Source organism: Cyclopterus lumpus, chromosome 23 (genome assembly GCF_009769545.1).
Source record: "Cyclopterus lumpus isolate fCycLum1 chromosome 23, fCycLum1.pri, whole genome shotgun sequence".
NCBI classification, from domain to species: domain Eukaryota; kingdom Metazoa; phylum Chordata; class Actinopteri; order Perciformes; family Cyclopteridae; genus Cyclopterus; species Cyclopterus lumpus.
In genome coordinates, this window is record NC_046988.1 from 6107232 (window position 1) to 6129240 (window position 22009).

At 42.5% G+C, this 22009-nt stretch overlaps 1 protein-coding gene across 1 annotated transcript in view; it reads left to right on the plus strand.

Annotated features, from left to right (window-relative positions):
• Positions 1-22009, plus strand: part of tafa5a (TAFA chemokine like family member 5a) — a 172303-nt gene that overhangs the window by 67292 nt on the left and 83002 nt on the right. The window contains exon 2 of the mRNA XM_034526825.1: positions 5202-5351. Coding sequence (XP_034382716.1) covers positions 5202-5351 — 150 coding nt within the window. The remainder of the gene's footprint in view (positions 1-5201; positions 5352-22009) is intronic.

The following is a 22009-nucleotide window of genomic DNA, read 5'->3' on the forward strand; positions in this document are numbered from 1 at the left end:
AGTGATTTACAGTCTAAACTAAAATGTTGTTGCTTGTTGACTAAAAACCAACAATAATCAGATGTCTAAAATGTATTTTAATCAAAGACTGATCTAAAACTAAATCAAACCACTGTCTGGTATTTAGACGACACAAGTATTTACTTTCGCTTTAAGTACAATACATAAAATGTTGTTGAACCTGATGTGTTGATTTATCATCAGCAATGATTTCTGAGCTATGTTTTGGATGAGAGCACTCACATTTCATATGTATGCTGCTACAAGCATTACATAAGAATGAGGGCTAGTTAAAAAAACTCATTCTGCAGTAAGATTAATGGCAACCAAGCCTAAACAAACACATTTTATAGATATCCAAACATTTGTTTTAACAGATTGAGACTTTAGTAGCATATGGGATGTCTTGAGCAGCAGAAACAAGACAAATTCAAAAGAAATGAATGAAAAAGTGCTCCTTTAAAAAAAAAAAAAATCTGTCTCTCAGCCTGAAGGAAAAAGGAAAGAAGAAAAAGTCATGTCTATCTGGATTGGATCTGTGCTGGATATTTGTCAAATGGCTGCGTGTAGCTGAGCAATTGTAATGTGCTGAGGAGCAGGAGGAAGAATAATAAAGCACAGGAGCATGTCAATAACATTATGTTGTATTAAGCCATACGCTCTGCCATATGAATCCATCTTCTGCCACAGTCAGAGCTTTCATTTCACTCTAGAGTGGCCACACATACATTTTAATCAGCCATTTGGCTGGCCAAGCTGTCAGCTGCTCGACAACAGGAGCTGATAAGGGTGATGATAAATCATAGCGCTACTGGTACAAGCTTCGGGTTTGTTTCTGAGAACACCTGCCAGTTTTATATTTTTCCCACCATTCACGAGGCTATTCCAGGGAAGAGGATTACCGTTTCCTCTCTTTACGGTCCAATTTATTCACGCTATGACTGTGAAGAGATAGGTCCCCATCTTGCATCTTTTGTATAACATACTATGCAGTTCTTATTCCGTGCAAAAATACAGAAGTGTTTTTTTTTTTTTTGGACCAAATGCTTCGTCTGTCATGCTGTCTGGAAACTCCCCTGTCGGAGCTGTGAATCATGTAATATCTTCTAACCCTTTCTGCAGATTTCTCAAGGCCAACAGAAAGAGGAATACTTTCTTGGGTTGTGGAGGTTCGGTTCAGTTCTTTTTTTTTGTTTTTGTCGCTTTGTTGAATGGTGGCAAAGCACGTGGTGTCCCTGGCAAGGCGCTCTGGGGGCTGAGCCACGGGGACGCTTGGAGCAATTTGCTTTAGAAAAGAAGGAATCGACTCCTGCTTTATTGGGGCACTGAGACCAGCATGTCCTCAAATTCTCTCACATAATATTTGGTAAGGCTGCAAAACATCTAGAAGGCTTGCAGCTGAAACCAACTTGTTTAAAACTCAAAATATTTGTGAGCAATTCTCGATGGACTTTTTCTTTCTCTCTCATCCAAAAATACTAAATATTCACACCCTAAATATTGAGCATAAGAAGGGCACAACACATTCTTCCTGTTTGGGGAACTTGAACTCACGGTAATAGAACTGTTACATATTTAGAACTATCGTTTGTATCCACGCCAGCAGAATGGCTCCCGGGATGGCAACGTCCGTCTGATTGATTGGTCGGTCGGTCAACCCCTTTGGTTGAGACTAAAATATATCAACAACTATTGGATGGATTGTGAAATGTAATTTATGCATGCATGGTCCTCAGTGAATGAATGCTACTGACTTTGGTGATCCCCTGTCTTTTACTCTTAGATCAAAAGAAGGTCGGATTTGTTATTAATCTACTGGATGACTTGACACCTCCACGTTGTGCATATGTCCATGATTCTGATGGTGGATGTAGTACAGATATTCATGTTCCCTTCAGGGTGAATTGTACGAATTTTGGTGAACCCTTAACTTTCTAAGCTAGAATGGCTGTCGACGTTTTGAACAAGTTTTGCTTGTTGCACAAACGGTTTCCCGCTTATAATAATTGTTATGTGACTCAGGTGTGATCTGTTCTAAAGTAGTCTCAAAGTTTTAACAACGATTTTGAACATTTAGATTTTAAGAATTGAGTTTTAAACATTTGGAAGATGCAGTGATTTGCAGCAGAGGAAGCATCACGAAAACACTCATTGTGGATGTCACCTGCTGAAACAGTTACATTAAACCTCAACTATGGACCTATGCATGCGATGCAATTAGAGATGCATTTGATGTCTTCTCATGAGGCAGAGCACAATTATTTTATTTAAAATCTGGGTTTAAAATCAGAAGTTGTTTTATCAGTCGGTGCAGCTGTATAGAAGACGGCATACATTGCAAGACAACAACATGTAAATTAGATTAATCAGTTCCTCTGCAGCTACAGCTGTGACAGTATAAGCAAGGCCCCTGTTTGTTGTTGTTCTTTCTTGACTCAATGGACCTCATTAATTGCCAACATTTCATCAGAGAATCACAACGTCAAATCAGCCCGTCTTTGAGCCTGTTGACTTCACACATAGCACCTCAGCGCCGCAGCGATCCGCGCGATTACATCAGACATCCGGAAAAAAAGTCTTTTCAGCTTCTCGCGGTGGAAGAGTTCCAAAGGAGAAGGAACTGACAAAGGGAGGAAGCAGGAAGAAGTCAGCGAGGAGATGATCTGCAGAGATGGTGGGAGGGGGTGGGGATGTAGGAAGTAAACGCGCGCACATGCACACATGAACAGATTCACATCCACGCACGGAGGAGCTCACATGACAAGTCATTATCCGGCATCAGCCAGAGAAGACGGGAGAGTCGCAGGAGGGAGTTTGGTGTGAAAGCATGAAGGAGAAAAGAGCGAGCAACGTAAAGGGAGAAAGGGGGATGGAGGAAGAGGAGGAGAGCAGAGGAAAGGGGTGGTGAAGAAAGGGGGATTTGGTCTTGATCCCCCAAGTGCATGACAGATTGGATTTAGTAGCATGCATTCCTGAGCAAAGACATCACCATGAGACATTCTTTCAGGATCCCCCACCTCCTTCTTCCTCTTAGTTGTGTTATAGCTCCTCACTTTATGCTACTAATGTGTGGCTTCTGGCTTCAGTGCGATGTTACATGTGGCTTCGTGGTTTATCAGTGCATTGTTGTTCATTTGAGATGTTGTGTCTCAATATTTGTTCCTCCCTATAGAGGAGCAGTAAATAGGCCAACTGAAGCTTGTGCTGCTGTAGTTGCATGAAAGTTTGTAACAAAATCAATAGCAAAGAGCGTGTTTTTATACACATGCACACCTTTTTAATGGCTACATACTGTATGCACACAGACGTTCTCTCCGTCTGTGGCCATGGCCACCACAGTGTGTGGATGAATCCTGATAGATCCCTATTACCCCGAGTGTGACCCCTCACAGCTCAGTTCATTAAGCCAGCCACCCAAGTGTTCGGGACTCAAGTCCAGATTTAATCACAACTTCCACCCTCTTGCCAATCACAATTAGATCCTGATAAGCCTCTCCAGGATGGCACCCGAGGGCCTCCACACACAGACACAGGTTAATTTGCGAGCAGCAAGGGCCCGGCTACGAGGCCGAAGGTCACCTGATTGAATACATGGAGCATGTGTGTGTAAGATGGGGGGGCTTGGCAGCAATTACACAGTTCATCAGTATTCATGTGTTTCATTCATGCCTAATGGGTTCTTTACCTTTGAAAGAGGTGCTGATAGGATGTCACCTTTAATGAGAAAAAGCTTGTGGGTAGTCTTTAGGAAGCTGAAATTAAATAGTAATTTCCTCATTGTCTTTTTAAGTCCCTTCACACATGTAGTCACATCGGTGAGTTGCTCAATGCCACCGCCGTGTTCCACTGGAACTGCTCAGGGTGACGAATTGTGGGTCTATTAAACCTTAAAGAACCCTTTGTTTCAAAATGCTTTCCTGATGGCATATCCAGCGTTTTTGTTTGTATTATTTGTCATTTGTTTGTGCCTTTAAACCAACTCATTAGAGTGAGACTACTTTCAAAAAAATTCAATAACAAAATCCTCGTCCCGGGTAACGATGGGAAATAATTTGCTCAATATCGATATCCATTATTGATTCTTCTTAACGATCCGATTCTTTATCAATTTCTGATGAATTGGTGTAAAAAGAAAACATACTGCAGGCAAGGCTCAAGACTCAAGGCTCAAGACTGTCCCGAAAATTAAATTAAGCAGTAACGAAGAGGGTGTGAACCATCAAAAGTTCAAAATGTTATCCTTCTCTTTTGTTATTGTCATCTTTAGTGCCTAACACAATTCATATTAAAATAATAAGGAATCAAATGAGTGTATTTTTATAAAAATATTAGCTTTGATTAAAAAGAATTACTTTAGTTTAATGATGTATTATGATTCCCTCCCTTATATTTAAATATATGTATTTCTTTTGTTTTACTGTGTAGAGCTTGAATGCTCATAATGAACTCAATTAATAAATACACATGTCAATGTTTTTTTTACACAAATAAAACTTGAATTAAGTGAATTTTAGTCTGTACATGCCACTTGTAGCTAAAAGGACCTCCCTTAAGCAAAAGTGACATAGTCTTGGTTTCACCGTTACACTGTTGTTTGTGTTTGGTTACATGTTTACACTATTGTTTAGTTCATTCATTTAATATTATTATATTCTATGTATTTGTATACATGGTGCATTTTTATATTTAATATTGCTTTACTTTATCTATACTATGTATAAATGCTTCTATAACAAAACAATTTCCCCTTGCATGATGAATACAGTATCTATCTATCTATCTATCTATCTATCTATCTATCTATATATATATCGAATTTATCTATATATCTCTCTCTCTCTCTCTCTCTCTCTCTCTCTCTCTCCCTCTCTCTCTCTCTCTAATATATCCATCGATCTGACAGACATGCTGTGTCTATTACTGTTGTTTATATGTTAAAAATAAGAACAAATACTGTCGCTGGTTGCAGTATATAACAATAGATAAAGTAGCTTCCAGCAACTTGTGTCCGAGGTACCCCATTTGTTCATGTTTGTGCTGTGCTAATGGAGATCCCAAAGCATTATGAATAATAATAGAGCTGCATGACTGAACATGTGACAGAATACAAATTTAACAGAAGACACAGACTGATTTATTTTTGCCCTGTTTATGATTTCATCTCTCTGACCTCGCATCCTGTGGCGCAATGTCATTTCCAGGCCAGCTGGCAGCGGGGACATGTGAGATTGTGACGCTGGACAGGGACAGCAGCCAACCGCGGCGGACCATCGCCAGGCAGACGGCCCGCTGCGCCTGTAAGAAGGGCCAGATCGCTGGGACTACAAGAGCCAGACCTGCCTGTGTGGACGGTAAGAGGAGGAGGGGCATGGTGGGGGTCCCGGATTAGTTGGCTCGCTTTAAGGGGCCACTTCAGTGAAAACTACTCAAACATGAGTATGTTTTCCCCGAGGCATGTCTGATTTTTTTTACATCGAATGATGTCGCGGTTGAAGCACATTTAGTGTGAAATACGGTACATAAAGGTGGGGGATCGCATCATCGGGGCAGTTAAGGTTTGGCTGTTTAGTAAGAAGGGGGCTTAAGGTGGATACACCTACAATGTGGAGCAAAGTGGATCACGGGGCTGTCTTTGTGATGTTATTAAAGCCTCCAACAAATCAATTTACAGTTGAATAATTTTTTACAAGTGGCTGGAGGGGGAGTTTCTAAATCCCCCACCAACAGATGGGCTCGTATGTCATGGAATAGTGACGCTTTTTGTGGTATAGTGTCTGCTTTGACAAAGAGTGCTTTTGCATTATCGTTGTTAGAGCTGAAATAATTAATCGATTTAATAAATTAGTTGATTAAAAGAAAATTTGTTGCAGCTGTTTTCACAATTTCTGTCGTTTTAACCGACCAAACGGTTAATTAAGAAAACAATTGTGACACATTTGCAGATAATAAAGCCAAACTCGGAATTCAATTTTGATTTGCAATGCAAATCTTCACAAAGACCAATATTAATTGAGCGAGCTCTATCTAAACAAGAGCAAGCCATGTAGTAAATGTACTTTTTTGTTGTTGTTTATTTGTGTTTACTCCGGTTTTAAATGTAAATCTCTAAAAACGTCATCTTTTCATTATCTAAGAAAATCTGCCCTGTTTTCAGCTGTGTGACATTAATGTTTTCCGGTAACAAGATTCATGCAGTTTCAAGTCGGCGAAGTAACACTTACATTGTTAAGTTTGATTAAGAAATTCAAACGCCTCAAATTTGGAGATAAGTGGTTTTCAGATGAAGCGAGGAGTGAGAATCAGAAATAGATATTTTTGATGCTGTACTTTGTGTACTGTGGAGAGAAAGCGTCCATGGTTTCCTCACATATATCTCGTGGGGAAGAAGCTCTTTTTTGAACCTTTGAGTCATTTTCCAGTCACCATTCTGCCTCCATGGCAGCTCAAAGAATCTCCAGAAGGGGTTGAACGAGGCTGTGACTCTGGGTTTCCCTCCATTTCTTTACGACATCTTCATTGCCATCCCACAGCCTCTTCGGGGCGCTTGTCACCGTGTCTATCTTTCACATGATACGACCTCTAGCCCTGGCTGGGAGGGGAGGTTATTTGCACAGGTGAAGGCAGAATAAACAGCTAAGATCGTCAGTCAACGGCAGCTTTGGATGCCCTGTTTTGCCTCCGATCGGAGGAGCGTCCTATCCTCAGTGCGCTGTGTGATTGGTTTTGCCTGCTGATCATATGAGGGGAAAGTCTTCGTGTAAGTGGACTTATACCTTTTCGCGTGGCACGCACAGATGAACACGACATTTGAGAGAGATTTTCTCCAAATTAAATTTCTTCCTTTGGCCAAACGGCTTCATTCTGAGATTTGTGCACTCTGGCTTAGCCCGATGAAGAACAATCTGATCTCGTAGACATGTCTGCATGTCCACCTGCACTCTGGAGTCACTTTGCTGTCCTTACGCATGCCTCAGTTGCTAGGGATTTTGTATGGGTGCAGCATAAATCTACAGTATCTGGATGATATCGGGAGGTATTTGTTACAACGTGGGCTCCATGGAGAACTGTGGCATTTTGTGTGGGCTTGATACTCCTCTAAGGAGAGCTTAGCTGACTTTTACACAGGTGGATGGCAGTTGTTGAGATTTGCAGTGTGTTCAACTACCAGACAGAATATATATGTTGAATAAACTTGACAATTATAACAGTATAGTTGTTTTGTCAATATATAGATGTATGTATATATACTGTGCAGAATAATGTGAACAACATATACTAGTATTGTCATGAACTTGGGGCAAGGCAAGGTGAGTTTATTTGTGCACATTGCATTCTAAAAAGCCATTGCAATTACTTGACGTATGCATTGAAAACACAAAACAAATGCGGCATAAAAACATAAAAATGCAAAAAAAAACAATTCAAAGAAATTGAAAAGATAAAACAGAGAAATATATAATAGAGGGGTTATAATGATAATGTTGATTTGGATTTTATCAGACAACCAGATGACCTGAGAGGCCAAGAGGATTTAAATGGTAGGAGACCATTTCTTAACAAAAAAAATCTGAATCTCATATGCAGGTTTGTTTTCAAAACAACAATTGCTCATACAGTCATTTTAATACATTTTATTTTGAAGGATCCAGCACAAGTGGCTTGCCGCTTGTTTGCACTGCTGCATTCAGCAGGGAGGCACTGAGATTGAATTTCGACCTGTGTAAAGTCTGCTGGGTTTACCCCGAGTGTTCGTGATTACTCCCACAGCTCAAAGACATACATGTCGATTGGAGACTGTACAGTAGATCCCTCATAGGTGTGATTTAATTAGGACGACTAATTGACACCGTGTGTGTAGTGGTGCATATAACCAATGCCGTTATACAGTGACTGTCAACCTCTGTGAAGGATAATTTACAATGTACTGTGAAAATAAAACATTTTGAAAATGAACATGTAGCCAATCATGACCCAATCTGTCATGGCAATTGTGTCTTACTGCAAATGTGTACATGCATAAACATATGCATGTACACAGAGGCACTAGTGTGTGTGTGTGCATATTTTATGTCGGATAGCCATTTCCCATTTCCTTCCTTATAGTCACATTGTTCCCATAAAAATAAAATAAAACATACCCACACACTTTTATTGCTGTTCATATTACAATATCCCACAGCTGGTATTATTGCCATGCAAATCTGAGACGCTTGTCTCCACAAATGCAATCATATTTGTTTATTCAGACTGAGGCTGTGCTCACTTTGGGGACATCATAAGAGAGCCAGAGCCGGAGAGAAAGCTGACATAAAAGACCCCAAACGCCACAAATGTGATTCCAATCAGTTTTAATCTACTTGAGTCCTTGAGGTCTGGCTCTCTGTTGTAATATGCCTTTGCCTCGGCCGACACGATCTGTGTCCTTCATGCTTCAGCCTCTGCGTCCCGTGCATGCAGGATAATCCACAGCGCCATCAGCCGACTCACCTGGCTTCCAGGACAGTACGTGGTAATGAAAACAGAGAGAGTGCTGGAGTGCCGTTGATCCTGAAGAGTCACTGTTTGTTGTTGTGCTTTTCCCATCTTCCAGTTGCCCTTTGTGTGCTTATTGCTTTGAGGAGGAAAAAAATGGGAGATAAGCTGTCTACATGATAAGCTTTGTGCAGCTGCGCTGTTTGATGTGCATGTCCATGAGGAGAGTAGCTTGGGAAAAAAAGACAGCAAAACCTTCACCAATCACATCTCCGCAGCAACCCTTTCTTTTTCTTACTGCTCTTCTCTTCTTTTTCTTTCTATTTTTTTTTTCACTTTCTCTTTTACTCACTCACACAAATTTTTTGTCTTAACTGTACGTCTTTGATGGCTTTACCCATTTGAGGCCTATATGTCAGCCTAGTGTTGCATTATTACACCCTCCCTGATCTGAAATGTCATGCTCTTGGGCCTTTTTACCTCTTTGTGCTTGATGACTTCTAAGAGAGCTGATATTGATTGTTATTAGGACGGTAAGAGGCTATTAGAGAGACAGAGGGTAACCTACTTCTGCTGGCTGTAGGAAAGGGGGGCCGGATCTGCAGAAGGGGGTAACTCCAGAGACACGATAGAGGAGCTTGTTGAGGGTCAGTGGAGGCAGTGATCGTCTCCGACTGAGGTGAAGGTGTTTCAACTCCTTTGCCTGGGATGCTGTCATTGATGAAAGCATCAAAGGTGACCAGTTTTGAGGGGCTTAAGCTGGTAAAACATTCAAAAAAGAGTTCATGCTCATTTGTGTGAAGAATGATACATTAACACACATTGGCGTGAAACAACTAAATACATTAAACTTGAAGTCTTAAACGCGTCCAGTGCTCCCAACTCACCCACTGGTAGAAGGGTCTGACGGACCGTAGCTGCTAAATGAGCGGTGTGCTCTGGGCAGTGGTTGTGTGGTGGGAAGCTGTAGCATGGTAGTAAGCTGTAGCATGGTAGTAAGCTGTAGCATGGTGGGAAGCTGTAGCATGGTAGTAAGCTGTAGCACGGTGGGAAGCCGTAGCACGGTAGGAAGCCGTAGCACGGTGGGAAGCCGTAGCACGGTGGGAAGCCGTAGCACGGTGGGAAGCCGTAGCATGTTAGGAAGCCGTAGCATGTTAGGAAGCCGTAGCACGGTGGGAAGCCGTAGCACGGTAGTAAGCTGTAGCATGGTGGGAAGCTGTAGCATGGTAGTAAGCTGTAGCACGGTGGGAAGCCGTAGCACGGTAGGAAGCCGTAGCACGGTGGGAAGCCGTAGCACGGTGGGAAGCCGTAGCACGGTGGGAAGCCGTAGCATGTTAGGAAGCCGTAGCATGTTAGGAAGCCGTAGCACGGTGGGAAGCCGTAGCACGGTGGGAAGCCGTAGCACGGTGGGAAGCCGTAGCACGTTAGGAAGCCATAGCACGTTAGGAAGCCGTAGCACGTTAGGAAGCCGTAGCACGTTAGGAAGCCGTAACACGGTGGGAAACCGTAACACGGTGGGAAGCCGTAGCACGGTGGGAAGCCGTAGCACGGTGGGAAGCCGTAGCACGGTGGGAAGCCGTAGCACGTTAGGAAGCCATAGCACGTTAGGAAGCCGTAGCACGTTAGGAAGCCGTAGCACGTTAGGAAGCCGTAGCACGTTAGGAAGCCGTAACATGGTGGGAAACCGTAACACGGTGGGAAACCGTAACACGGTGGGAAGCCGTAGCACGGTGGGAAGCCGTAGCACGTTAGGAAGCCGTAGCACGTTAGGAAGCCGTAGCACGTTAGGAAGCCGTAGCATGTTAGGAAGCCGTAGCACGGTGGGAAGCCGTAGCACGGTGGGAAGCCGTAGCACGGTGGGAAGCCGTAGCACGTTAGGAAGCCATAGCACGTTAGGAAGCCGTAGCACGTTAGGAAGCCGTAGCACGTTAGGAAGCCGTAGCACGTTAGGAAGCCGTAACATGGTGGGAAACCGTAACACGGTGGGAAGCCGTAGCACGGTGGGAAGCCGTAGCACGTTAGGAAGCCGTAGCACGTTAGGAAGCCGTAGCACGTTAGGAAGCCGTAACATGGTAGTAAGCTGTAGCACGGTGGGAAGCCTTAGCACGGTAGGAAGCCGTAGCACGTTAGGAAGCCGTAGCACGTTAGGAAGCCGTAACATGGTAGTAAGCTGTAGCACGGTGGGAAGCCTTAGCACGGTAGGAAGCCGTAGCACGGTGGGAAGCCGTAGCATGGTAGTAAGCTGTAGCACGGTGGGAAGCCGTAGCACGGTAGTAAGCCGTAACAGGGTGGGAAGCCGTAACACGGTGGGGAGCCGTAGCACGGTGGGAAGCCGTAGCACGTTAGGAAGCCGTAGCACGTTAGGAAGCCGTAACATGGTGGGAAGCCGTAACACGGTGAGAAGCCATAACACGTTAGGAAGCCGTAGCACGTTAGGAAGCCGTAGCACGTTAGGAAGCCGTAACATGGTGGGAAGCCGTAACATGGTGGGAAGCCGTAGCACGGTGGGAAGCCGTAGCACGTTAGGATCCATAGCACGTTAGGAAGCCGTAGCATGTTAGGAAGCCGTAACATGGTGGGAAGCCGTAGCACGGTGGGAAGCCGTAGCACGTTAGGAAACCGTAGCACGTTAGGAAGCCGTAGCACGTTAGGAAGCCGTAACATGGTGGGAAGCCGTAACATGGTGGGAAGCCGTAGCACGTTAGGAAGCCGTAGCACGGTAGGAAGCCGTAGCACGTTAGGAAGCCGTAACATGGTGGGAAGCCGTAGCACGGTGGGAAGCCGTAGCACGTTAGGAAGCCGTAACATGGTGGGAAGCCGTAGCACGTTAGGAAGCCGTAGCACGTTAGGAAGCCGTAACATGGTGGGAAGCCGTAGCACGTTAGGAAGCCGTAGCACGTTAGGAAGCCGTAACATGGTGGGAAGCCGTAGCACGGTGGAAGCTTTTTATTTACAGATGACTGACTCAATAATTCCAAGTAAATATGATTTTATCTTGCAATTATATTCAGAAACGCTTCATGAGATTTAGTTTTGTGCAGATGAACCTCAACAGAATAATTTCCTCCACCTCTCACAGAATACTGTCACATTTGATGCTGACAGTAATTGTGTCAGCTTTTGTATGGAGGATTTTCACAGTGCGGTTTTGTTAAATATCGACTACTTCTTCCACCTCTCTTAACATGCAGCTTGCATCGTCATATCTGTAAAGCTGCATTGCAAGCTATGCAAAAGTCCCTCATCCCACTCGATGCACGTCCCTGGGTAGCTTGCGTATGAGGAATTGTTCCAGTGAATCAGGCCGTGATAAAGACAACGGTATGCGTCAGGATCCGTCTCTGGGCTACTAGACAGTATCAGGGCTCCAATCATACTGCATCAGCCCATTGGTTTTTCTCCAGGAAGGAGAAGAGGGGGCCGCGGTCCAGAGGGACCAGGACTTGGAGACGTTTGTCCGGTGGTGAATCTGTAATGTCGCTTTCTCTTTCTTTTGGCCTTTTTTCTTTTCTGTTTTACACGCACACAAATGTGCGACGCATTCTGAAGGCCGATGACCATGGGCTCGGACTTCTCAAAGAGAAGGGGGGGGGGGGGTTGGAGGAGGCGTGGCAGATGGAGGACGCAGCCTGAGGTGGGTTGCTTCTCCTTGGGTGTGCCGGTTTGGAGGCTGTAGCCTCTAAACTGGAGCGGGACACAAATCACATGGTGCTTTTTTATAAACACCCAGGATACACAATCCGTGTTTATTTTGCATGCTTTTTCTCATTCACACTGGCGCTGGGCACAGAATACCATTTTTCCACTCGAGAAATCTCCAATTTGTAATTTGGTAATGCATAAATATCCAACCTGGCATAATAATAGATATTTCAGTTGCAGTTTGATTGCTTTTCTTGTGTTTGAAAACATGAACCCTCCCCTGACTTCTAAGTGTTTTTTTTCAATTTCTAACCATATCACAAGTGATTTTGTGTAAAATCATATACATCAGCTCCTGGGAGGTTGGGATATGCTTTTAACAAATAACATGCATTGAAATAACTGCAGTTATCTGGTGATAGAGAAAAATAAGAAGAAGAAAAAATGACAACATATGACATAGAAGGCAAAATAACAAAAAGAAAACCATTTTGTCTGCAAGTGACTGATTTTAGTGTCAATGTATACTGAATATAAATATAAATGCTTTTTATGCCTGCAACAACTCAGATCTGATGGGGCACTTTGACATTAAACATGATGGTATAGGTTAAAAATATAAACTTTGAGAAGGAAGAACTCTATTTGATGTTCCCTTTGTGATTTAGGTCAGAGAATAAAGGGTCAGAGTGAGATGAAGAAAAGTTTGGCCGTGCTTCCAGGCAGTAATTTTTAGAGATTACATTTTTACTGCCGGGTTTACAATTTAAGAACTGTAGGAACTCCAAGAACTCCATTTGTGTTGCGTTGGTCAAAAGCCCAAATTAGTTTCACTTAATTCTATGATCAGCAACATTTTACATTCAAGCCTTTTCCCCCGTTTCCAAGGATGGGCATTTAATTTAAATAATGAACGGGGATTTAATCATATTTATAGCAAGAAATTAATTACAGTTTAGTAATGTTTCTTCATTTCTGTGTGGATTTTTCTTTTTTTACATCATAGGACAAAGGCAAATAATTTGGCAACATTCCCTAACACTGCTGTTTCTGTTATTTGTGTTCTTAGGAACGTCTGTTTCTCAAGAGTTTTCTCTGCTTCCCCTCACAATCCCTGAACATTATTGAGGAAGATTGCTCCAACTGTCAAGCCATTGCCTTTACACAGTGTTCGAGAAAACAACAACCACAGTTCCAAATAAGTGACTCTGTGAATGTGTTTTCTTTTTATTCTTTTCATTTTTTTGGGGGGCCACTTTTTGGAATTTCTTTTTGGAAATATTAATGCCGCTCTCTCCCTCCAGAGTGACTGTTATCAAAACAGCTTCTTTGTGGGTTTACATGCACAGAAATACTGAGCCGGTTTGTGTTTTGCGGTATGACATGCATAAATATAATACAAAGAAAGTCTGTGTTTTCCCCGCAGGGGGAAAAAGCTGACGAGTGGTCCGCATTAGCATTACAATAATGCAAAGTGTCTGCAGAGTTACAGTAAGTTTTCCATCTATTAACCTTGCGTTATGTTGCTTTATAGATTTCCTCCCTGATGAATTCCTCAATAATAAAAATCTATGCCCCTGTTCTTTAAAAGGAAAAATCATACATCATACATTATCATGTATATTACATATGAATACACTGAATGTATACTACTACAGACTTTCAATCAAAGAACCATATAAAGGTCATTGAGGTTACATTTATTTTGAAATTCTCTTTCATATACATCAACTTACACAGATAAAACTGAGGTTATGTAATCCTCAAAACTGTTTCCACTCTGCCAGCACAGACTTTAAATGGCTGATAACGGAGCTAACATACTTCATCAGGTCACGCAGACATTTTAGCAAAAAACAGATTGCTGCCATTACTTTTTCGTTCAACTGATGGACGTTAATGCAGTCAAAGATTAATATAGTCCGCTGGATGTGAGTCTGGAGGAGTAACTCCATATGCATACATTGACTGTAAATACTTAATATGCCAGATGATATAGCTCAAACAGATGCCATAATGCATTCAGGCGAGCCGTTATGCTTTTTCTTAATGAAGCGGCATTATCCACACATCCCTTCTGCCCGGAAACCCATTGCACTCCGCGTTCATAAATCTGCAGGCGCAATGTGATGAAGTGGACCCAGGTGTTCCAAGGTTCTGAGTTGATGATAACGTCAGAGGTTATTGATGCCCCGTTGCTGTGCATCTTGCTCTGTGTTTTATTATAATTAATCCGGGTCGAATTAGAAAGAGGCCAGTAAAGTTCTCTTGAGAAGTGCTTGATAAGCATATGTTAAGATAATGAAAAGCAGTTAACACTGCTACCTGCTTCTGCTTCTATCATGCTCGTTCTGAAGCAGGAAGCTGTTGTGAGTCACTGGCCATTTTCTTCTGGAGAGGGTTGGGGGGTAAATAATTTATGTGTAATTCTTGCCGCATTCTGCGCTGATTTAATGCCGAATCATTCAGCTGAAGATCAACTCTGCACTAAGTGTTCATGAAGAGGGATGTTGGATCGGTAGATTGACTTTGTGTGCTGCGTCTGGCTTTCAAATGAGCCTTCAGGCCCTCCTGTTGAAGTATTACGGAGCTCTTCATAGAGCGGGATTCTCAGCAAGGCCAGCGCACCAATCACTTGGTAAGCCCATCAGAGTCATCCCAACATCTCGGCCGCATAAATCCTCAAGAGCTAATATGTCTCAGCTCAACCGTCACTCACTCACGCCTTGTCTTTTCACATCCTCTCGGAACACACACAGCACGGACCTACATGCACGTATACGAGATACGCGGAGAGGACACAGAATAAATAAGTATGTGAATTCATTAAAAAGGCAGCTTCTCTCCTTTTTTTTTGTTGCTTTTATACTATCCGAGTCCTATTTTTCTCAAGCACTCTTCATCATTGACACCTCTTCGTCAGTCTAAGCCAGCGAGGAGGCGGGTGCAACCCTTTGGCTGCGCACACCGCAGTGCGCCTTCCTGAACGCCTGCCGTCTGTCCTCGCCGTCTCCCACAGGTCCGCTCGCAGGCGCTGCCGTGGTTGATGGTCCGTGCTCTCAGCCTCTCCACCTCGCTGGTCTAATTGGAAGAGAAGAGTTCCTCCGCCGTGAACGCATGTCCAAGTGGCTATGTCTGCTCGCGAAGCTACGGGCTATGAACAATTAATTAATAATTACTGCTTCTACAGACCCCCGGAGGGCCGAGGCGACAATTTAGAGCAGGAGGAGGCCGTCAAGTGAGTCTGTAGTCTGACTATTGCTGAAACATTGTGATTGCGTAACACTTAAACTGTTTCTCTGTGAGATCTCTTTGTCTTTATCTTTGTGACCAGTTGCCCGTAAATCCAACAGTGCGGAGACGAATGGCGTTTGGGCTCATTTATGTTTCACTCTTTTGTCATATCATAGCGGCTGTTGTTGCTCGTGCTAACATCCCCAGTTGCTGTCTTACAACGTGCTGTGGCTGTTGCCACACATCATTAATTTTGTTGTGTGCGTAAAAGATTTATGAATAGATAAACGAGTGTTGAATAAACCTTAACAGTAAACAAAAATGAAATGAAATAATACAAATATGATCCATAGAGAACTGACTGAGAGAAAGTGTTTTAAAATTGTTTTTGTATTCAAAATACTTCATTTTTTTGTGTCCTGTTGCCATCTGCACTGGTTTTGAGTGAAAAGGGACAGCATACATGAAGAAAAAATGAATCCAATCCAATAATATGTAAACATTATTTGAGAATCCTGAGAATATTTAATGAAATATGTGATGCAGTTGTTCTTAGTAGCCTCTGTTATGCATGCCACGCCAAGTAATGATGAAATAATGATTATACTTGGCCATTTTGTGGCAAACCAAATTCACCAGGCATGTTGTTTTTGGAGTTGGTCATTCAGCATATTTTGCATCTTTTTGCAATGGTGTTGGATGAAGAAAATAGATTGATAATGTAAATATACTTGAGGCCATTTTAAAGTAGAAAGTGAAGATAAACAGGAGACAAAAACTAAGTTGCCATCTTCAGTTTTCCAATCATTTCTCTGAATTCACCTCAGGGGAAAATTAAATCACTTTGAGATCTACAAGCATTTCAGACGTCATCGAGGATGCCTGAAAATGCTCGAATCTATCAACGCCATACATAAATGTAAATATTTCCCCCTTTTGGCAAACATCGAGTAAACAGACAGCTTGTTCTTCAGCAATTCCCTGTATTTGTCTAAATGTCGGTCCGTGACAACTTCGGTCGAGCGTTTCCACGCTGGATTGTAAAGCAACTTTTATTGCCAGTTCTTGATGGAAGCTCGGGCGAGTCGGGCCAATCATCACTTGAGTCCTCTTGCCATTTGATTTCTTCTGTCGACAGAGGGGCTGCCAAGGAGGGCTGCGATCGTTCACTCATTCACTCACGCTGTCACAGCTCTGATCCAGCCCACACGGGCCCATCTGGCGCTGAGCGAGAGAGCGCTTTCCCTTTTGAACCCCCATCTCTCTCACGAGGTGCTCATTCCATATGATGGGTGTCGGAGCCCTGCATCGTACTACATCTCCTTCACATCTCCTCCACCCACTTATTTTCCTTTTCATCTCTTCTTTTTGATTACAGATACTTTCTTTTCTACTTTTTTTTTTTTTTTGTTTTGTTTTAAGACCCCAAAGGAATGAATTCTTTCTTTGAAGCATATATAGACAAATGAATGTATGGATACAGGGGACACAACGTGACCGACAACAAGATATTATAGCTTTGACTGCCATGAGGAGAAAGTCAATAGGAGAGGGAACAGGGGAGGTGATCTGCACTGGTCTTTATTTGTACCATGTAAAAAACACAAGCAATAACGAAGACAAATAAAAGAATTATCCGTTGCCTTATAGCCTATCAAGCTATTCAAGCTATGGTCGACTGTAAATTGAGTGTTCTTCAGGGTTTAGAAAGTTGAGTCTGTGATGGGAGACTTTGGCCAATCACAGGTCATTTTAGAGTAAGGAGGATTCAATGGCTAAAGTTGCACTTACCAAAACATTATAGATATTGACATTAAATGTAATGTCAACTCAAAGAGCTTTACAGGCCCAAAGGTTTGCAAAGAAAATAGGGAGGTAATTCCCGTAGATAGCCACTATCTAACGCACTTTGGATCACATCTACAGTTAGGATGATGTTTGAAATGAATGACTAGTACTCGTACAGGTTATTGTATGAAGTGCGTGCATACCGCCTGCTCGTCTGGTGGTAACGGCTTAGTGCGGAGATGGGAGAGCTGCATCATCAGGGCTGTATTTTCCAGTTCTGGTGGGGTCTTTTAGTTTGGTTTTTTTCTGCCATTTCCAGAAAACTGCCTACACTGTGGGTAGCACTCAAATTGCAATACGCTGAAAGGTTATTATGGTTATTTTGCCCAATGATGCCAAGAATAAACTGCTTTTCTCGCCTTTAAGCTCATGTTGCCTTATTTTCAGCACACTTGGTGCCCTTTATTAATGGTAACGAACAAGCTCAACAGCATGGCTTTTACATATTTTTCTATGTTGTTGAAACATGAAGGGATTTGTTTATGTGTGTGTGTGTGTGATGTTGCAGTAGGATGTAATTTGGCGGTCTGTAGATGTAAATATAACACGGTTGTGATTATTCTTTATCTTCCTCATTAAAGCAGCAGAGGAACAGCTGCACCCATACACTGGGCAACTAAAGAAGGGAGGCACTCTATTGTGACTGAAATGATAAAATGCATAATTAGGTAGTCAATGTTGTGCTCCATCTCTCTCTCTCTCTTCTGCTCGCTCTTTCTTGTGCTGATAGGTGCGACTCTGTGTTTCCTCTCCATTTTCAGAAATGATGTTGTTCATTATTGCCACGCAATTTCAGGACAGGGCCTCTTTCTTTCTTGCTGCCGTATTTTGTCTTTGGTAATTTACCTTTATTGTCTGGCTTAGCAATTTCATCTGAACATGGGTTCATTCAATAATGTATGCGTCTTGTTTGTTGCGTACCGTACCAAAACCCCACCTGTAATTGCTGTGCAGCTGGGTTCACTCAGCCGGAGGGATGCATCAGCTGAATGCGAGGCCTCGGTGGGGAAGGACAATGGTGGGAAAGGGAATAAAAGTAGGAGATCGAAAGGTCCTGTGAGCTTTCTCTGAAGCCCTCTGAAAAATGGGGATACATCAAATTAAATCCATCAATGAAAGTTATTGTTGTTGCACAATGTGTTAAATGTCCAATCCAATTATTACAATGTGAACAAAACATTGCTTTCAGACAGAAAGTATTGTAGATGATGTCACGCTACTTCAGTGGTCTTACATTCTGACAGTCTTGTAAACTGATGTGAATGGCTACTCTTTACTGTATAGTTCACTAGACTGACATGATGTCTTGCTCTTAAATATATCATCGTAAATATAAACTAGAGGAGACTGATGAAAGACTGGAGAATGATCTGTGTTCTTGGTTTATTGACTAGGTGCTATAGCGCTAGGGTACTCTACGTTGTACCTGCCATTGCAGCTAAGCTGAGCTTGTCTTTTCTGAGACAGTTAGCCGGGCCAGATTAATTAGTTTGTGGACTTCTTTGCTCTATCTTATTTTATTAAACCGTCGAAGCATTGAGCGTATGTGTAAGTATGACTATGGTCTTTGATTATTCTTGCTCAACCGTCTTGCACATGAACAAAGAAAAAAAGACATAATATCAGGTTAAAGTTATCCATTGTTAAATAAATGAAAAAAATCCAATCACCTCCGTGCAGAAAAATACGTACTGGTCCATACCAAATCTAAATTTGCATATTTATACGTCTGTACGGATTACACAATTAACAAAGATTAGGTTAAAATGAAGTTACTTAGTGGGGCTTCACAGTTGCTGGGGGCTATATTTTCTTACCTTTGGACTGTGCCAGTCGGCCTCACATCTTTATGCTAAGCTAGGCTAATCGGTTGGTGGCTGCATATTTAACGTACAGACATGAGAGTGGATCTCAAACTCCTCTCGGTCAAACAACTACAATCCTTTTGATGTGCATTTGTGTGTTGTGTGAGTCTGCTTTGTACATGCCCTGTGTCCTTATCGGTGCTGTGTGTTTGTGTGCGTATGTGTGTGTGTGTGTGTACTGTCCTCAAACCCAACTGCAGTCACACTCCGCTCTCATCTAATTGTCCTGCAAAGCCCTGCGAGGAGGATTGTGGTCACAGTTGTCTTTGTCCTTGGGTTGGAGCACCACTGGCTCACCTTGCCAGTAAGAAGGAAAAAAAAGGAAGGAAAAAAAAAATAATAACACGCCTTCTGTTAAGTGCGCACGCACATAACAATTGTTTATGTGTGTGTGTGTGTGTGTGTGCACATGCATGAGTGTGTCCCCCAGGAGGAGGACAGACATCATTATCCCCACCCTTCACACTATCCTGTCCAGGGGAACCTTTTAATCTTCCTCTAAAAAAATAGAATAGAATCAAATCAGATGAATGAAGTCTTGCTCCCTGTGCACCAGCCTCGCCTGTCGCGCAAGGGCAATTTTTATAAGAGCTGGTTATAGGACATCACATGGCCAAAATAATATTAGTATTGGTGGTGACAGGCATGTGAAGGCAAGATGAATATGGGATAAAAATAAAGCCAAATGAATACAAATGGTGTCTCCTTTACCTAGAGGGGGGAATAAATCATATGTGGACTAATGTGGTGTGTTCTCATATCTCTCTCTCTCTCTCTGTTTGTTTTTGGTTGCCTCTTATTCTCCGACTCACTCAATCTGATCAAGTTAGCTGCAAAGTGTCCTTCTGTACTAGTCCGCTCAGAGAGGTGAGAGGGAAAGCAGAGCGATATACTCTGTAGGTATCAGAGTGTCCCCGTGGAGAAATGCAGCGGACGCTAACTCACTCATGTAAGTGGGATGCCTGTACGGGATGCGTCAAGTGTGTTTTGTTTCCTCGATTTATTGTGCCTTTATGCTTACTTACGTGGTCCACCGGTAACTAAAGAGCAAACACTCGCAAATAAACTACTCGAATGTCTGCTGAAGTGCTCTCCTGCTGTAGCGCTAGTGTGAGTAATGCAGTGCTTTTTAAATTAATTGAAACCGCACTTTCCATTTCAGCAACAGAGCTGCCATCTTACCCCGGCCATCTACTGAAAGCTGTGTGTATATTTTATGAGGGATATTATCATTGTACAGTGCAAGTATGTTGTTCAGGGCATCCATGGATTCACCTGACCGTATAAACCTGAATAAACCATTTAAAGCTTTAGAGTGCAGAACATTTGTCAGAGAATCTTCTTCCCCGAAGTCTAGCTTAGCAGGGTAGCAATATGGGAAGGTTAACTAAGCTTTTATCTAAGCTAAATTAATGTGGTTTGGTTTGGTTAGCTAGTTTGGTTTATAATTGTAGATTAATTTATAATTTACTTTAATATACTGTAAACACTAATAGAGAGGTATACACATCACAAAAAAAAAGACATTTAGCTGTGACTTTAATTGATAAAATAAATGTTAATTTTCTTCAAAGTAACTGGTCTGAATAGACAAGAAAGGTTTTGTTTATCAATTCGATGATTTCCTGTGAGGATTGTCCAGCATCTTAATCAGCCTTAGCATTTCTAAAATAATCAACTTGTATATTTTAAACCATTTTTCTCAATTTCCCTCCTCCTGTATTTACCGCTCTTTGCTTTTATAGTATTAACAACACAACTTTCCTCCACATGTTCACTCGCTGGCATGTGCTTGCCAAGTTGATGCCAATTTGTTCCCTTTTGTCGCAAGTAATCCATGCAGTAATCCACATGATTCCCCATGTCCATCTGCGTGTGTTTGATTAACTCCATCAACTCCTTTCAGTTGTCCATCTTGATGTTAATGTGGATTAAAGGTCTCCCGACACCACTTTGAACATGCAAACATGGGGATAAGCCAACACATGGACACTAGAGAGCAAACAGCTGTGAGGCTATGCGAGGACAAGTTGGTCCACTGAGTGCTAAAGGAGAGGCTACTACAAGGAAGAGGGAACTGGATAATGTCAAGTTTTATGAATGGATGATTAATAAGAAGGCAGAACGGGTATTAGCCATGGCAATTGCCTGGATGCCACAAGGTTGTGACTTGTAATGAATGGGACAACGTGGGCTATAAGTGTGGCCCATGTGAGCAATAATGTCCCCTTTGTCTCCTATTCTGCGTCCACTTACAAATGTAGGCTAATGAGTCTAAGTTAAGTTACCTCAAGGGCTAAACTGGGTCTCAGGACAATTTTTTCCCCCACTAAATACCATCAACACCAGTTTGCTGCAGCAGCGGGCTAATAGTTGTGTGCCGTCTATTAGCATTTAAAATCTTCCAACATAGTACACATTTTGTTGTCATCAAGCAGTCGAAGCAAAAGTCTTTAGAGGTGCACACAATTGACCATTTCAGGTCCAGCCCTAGTAGTTAACCACATTGGATCCATACAGACGTGTTCAACACATGGAGGTATTGGAGATAATGTCCCTGTAGAAGCAACTGTTCACAATTATATCTAAAGAGACCATTGACCAGTGTTACCCCGCTGGTTGGCATACAAATTTAAACTGTTATGAGTCGAAAATATTGATCACATCCAAGGTTACAAACTGTGAGCCAAAGTTTGGAAACATGTTTTCTCTGAACCCATAAAATACTGCAACTGCTACCTTTTTCCCTCAGTGAAAAATGGATAAACTGTGGTGTAATGGGACTAGGCTAGACTGATTTGAGGGTGCAGAGGCCACGTCCCGATTGATAGATGGAAGAGGAAGCGGTAAAGCCTCACACCAGGTGATTGTGTGTTGCATGCACACCCGCTGGCAAGCAAACCTGGCTCCCCGCAAATCTCCCTGAGTCTTAACTGAAGCCAGAGGTT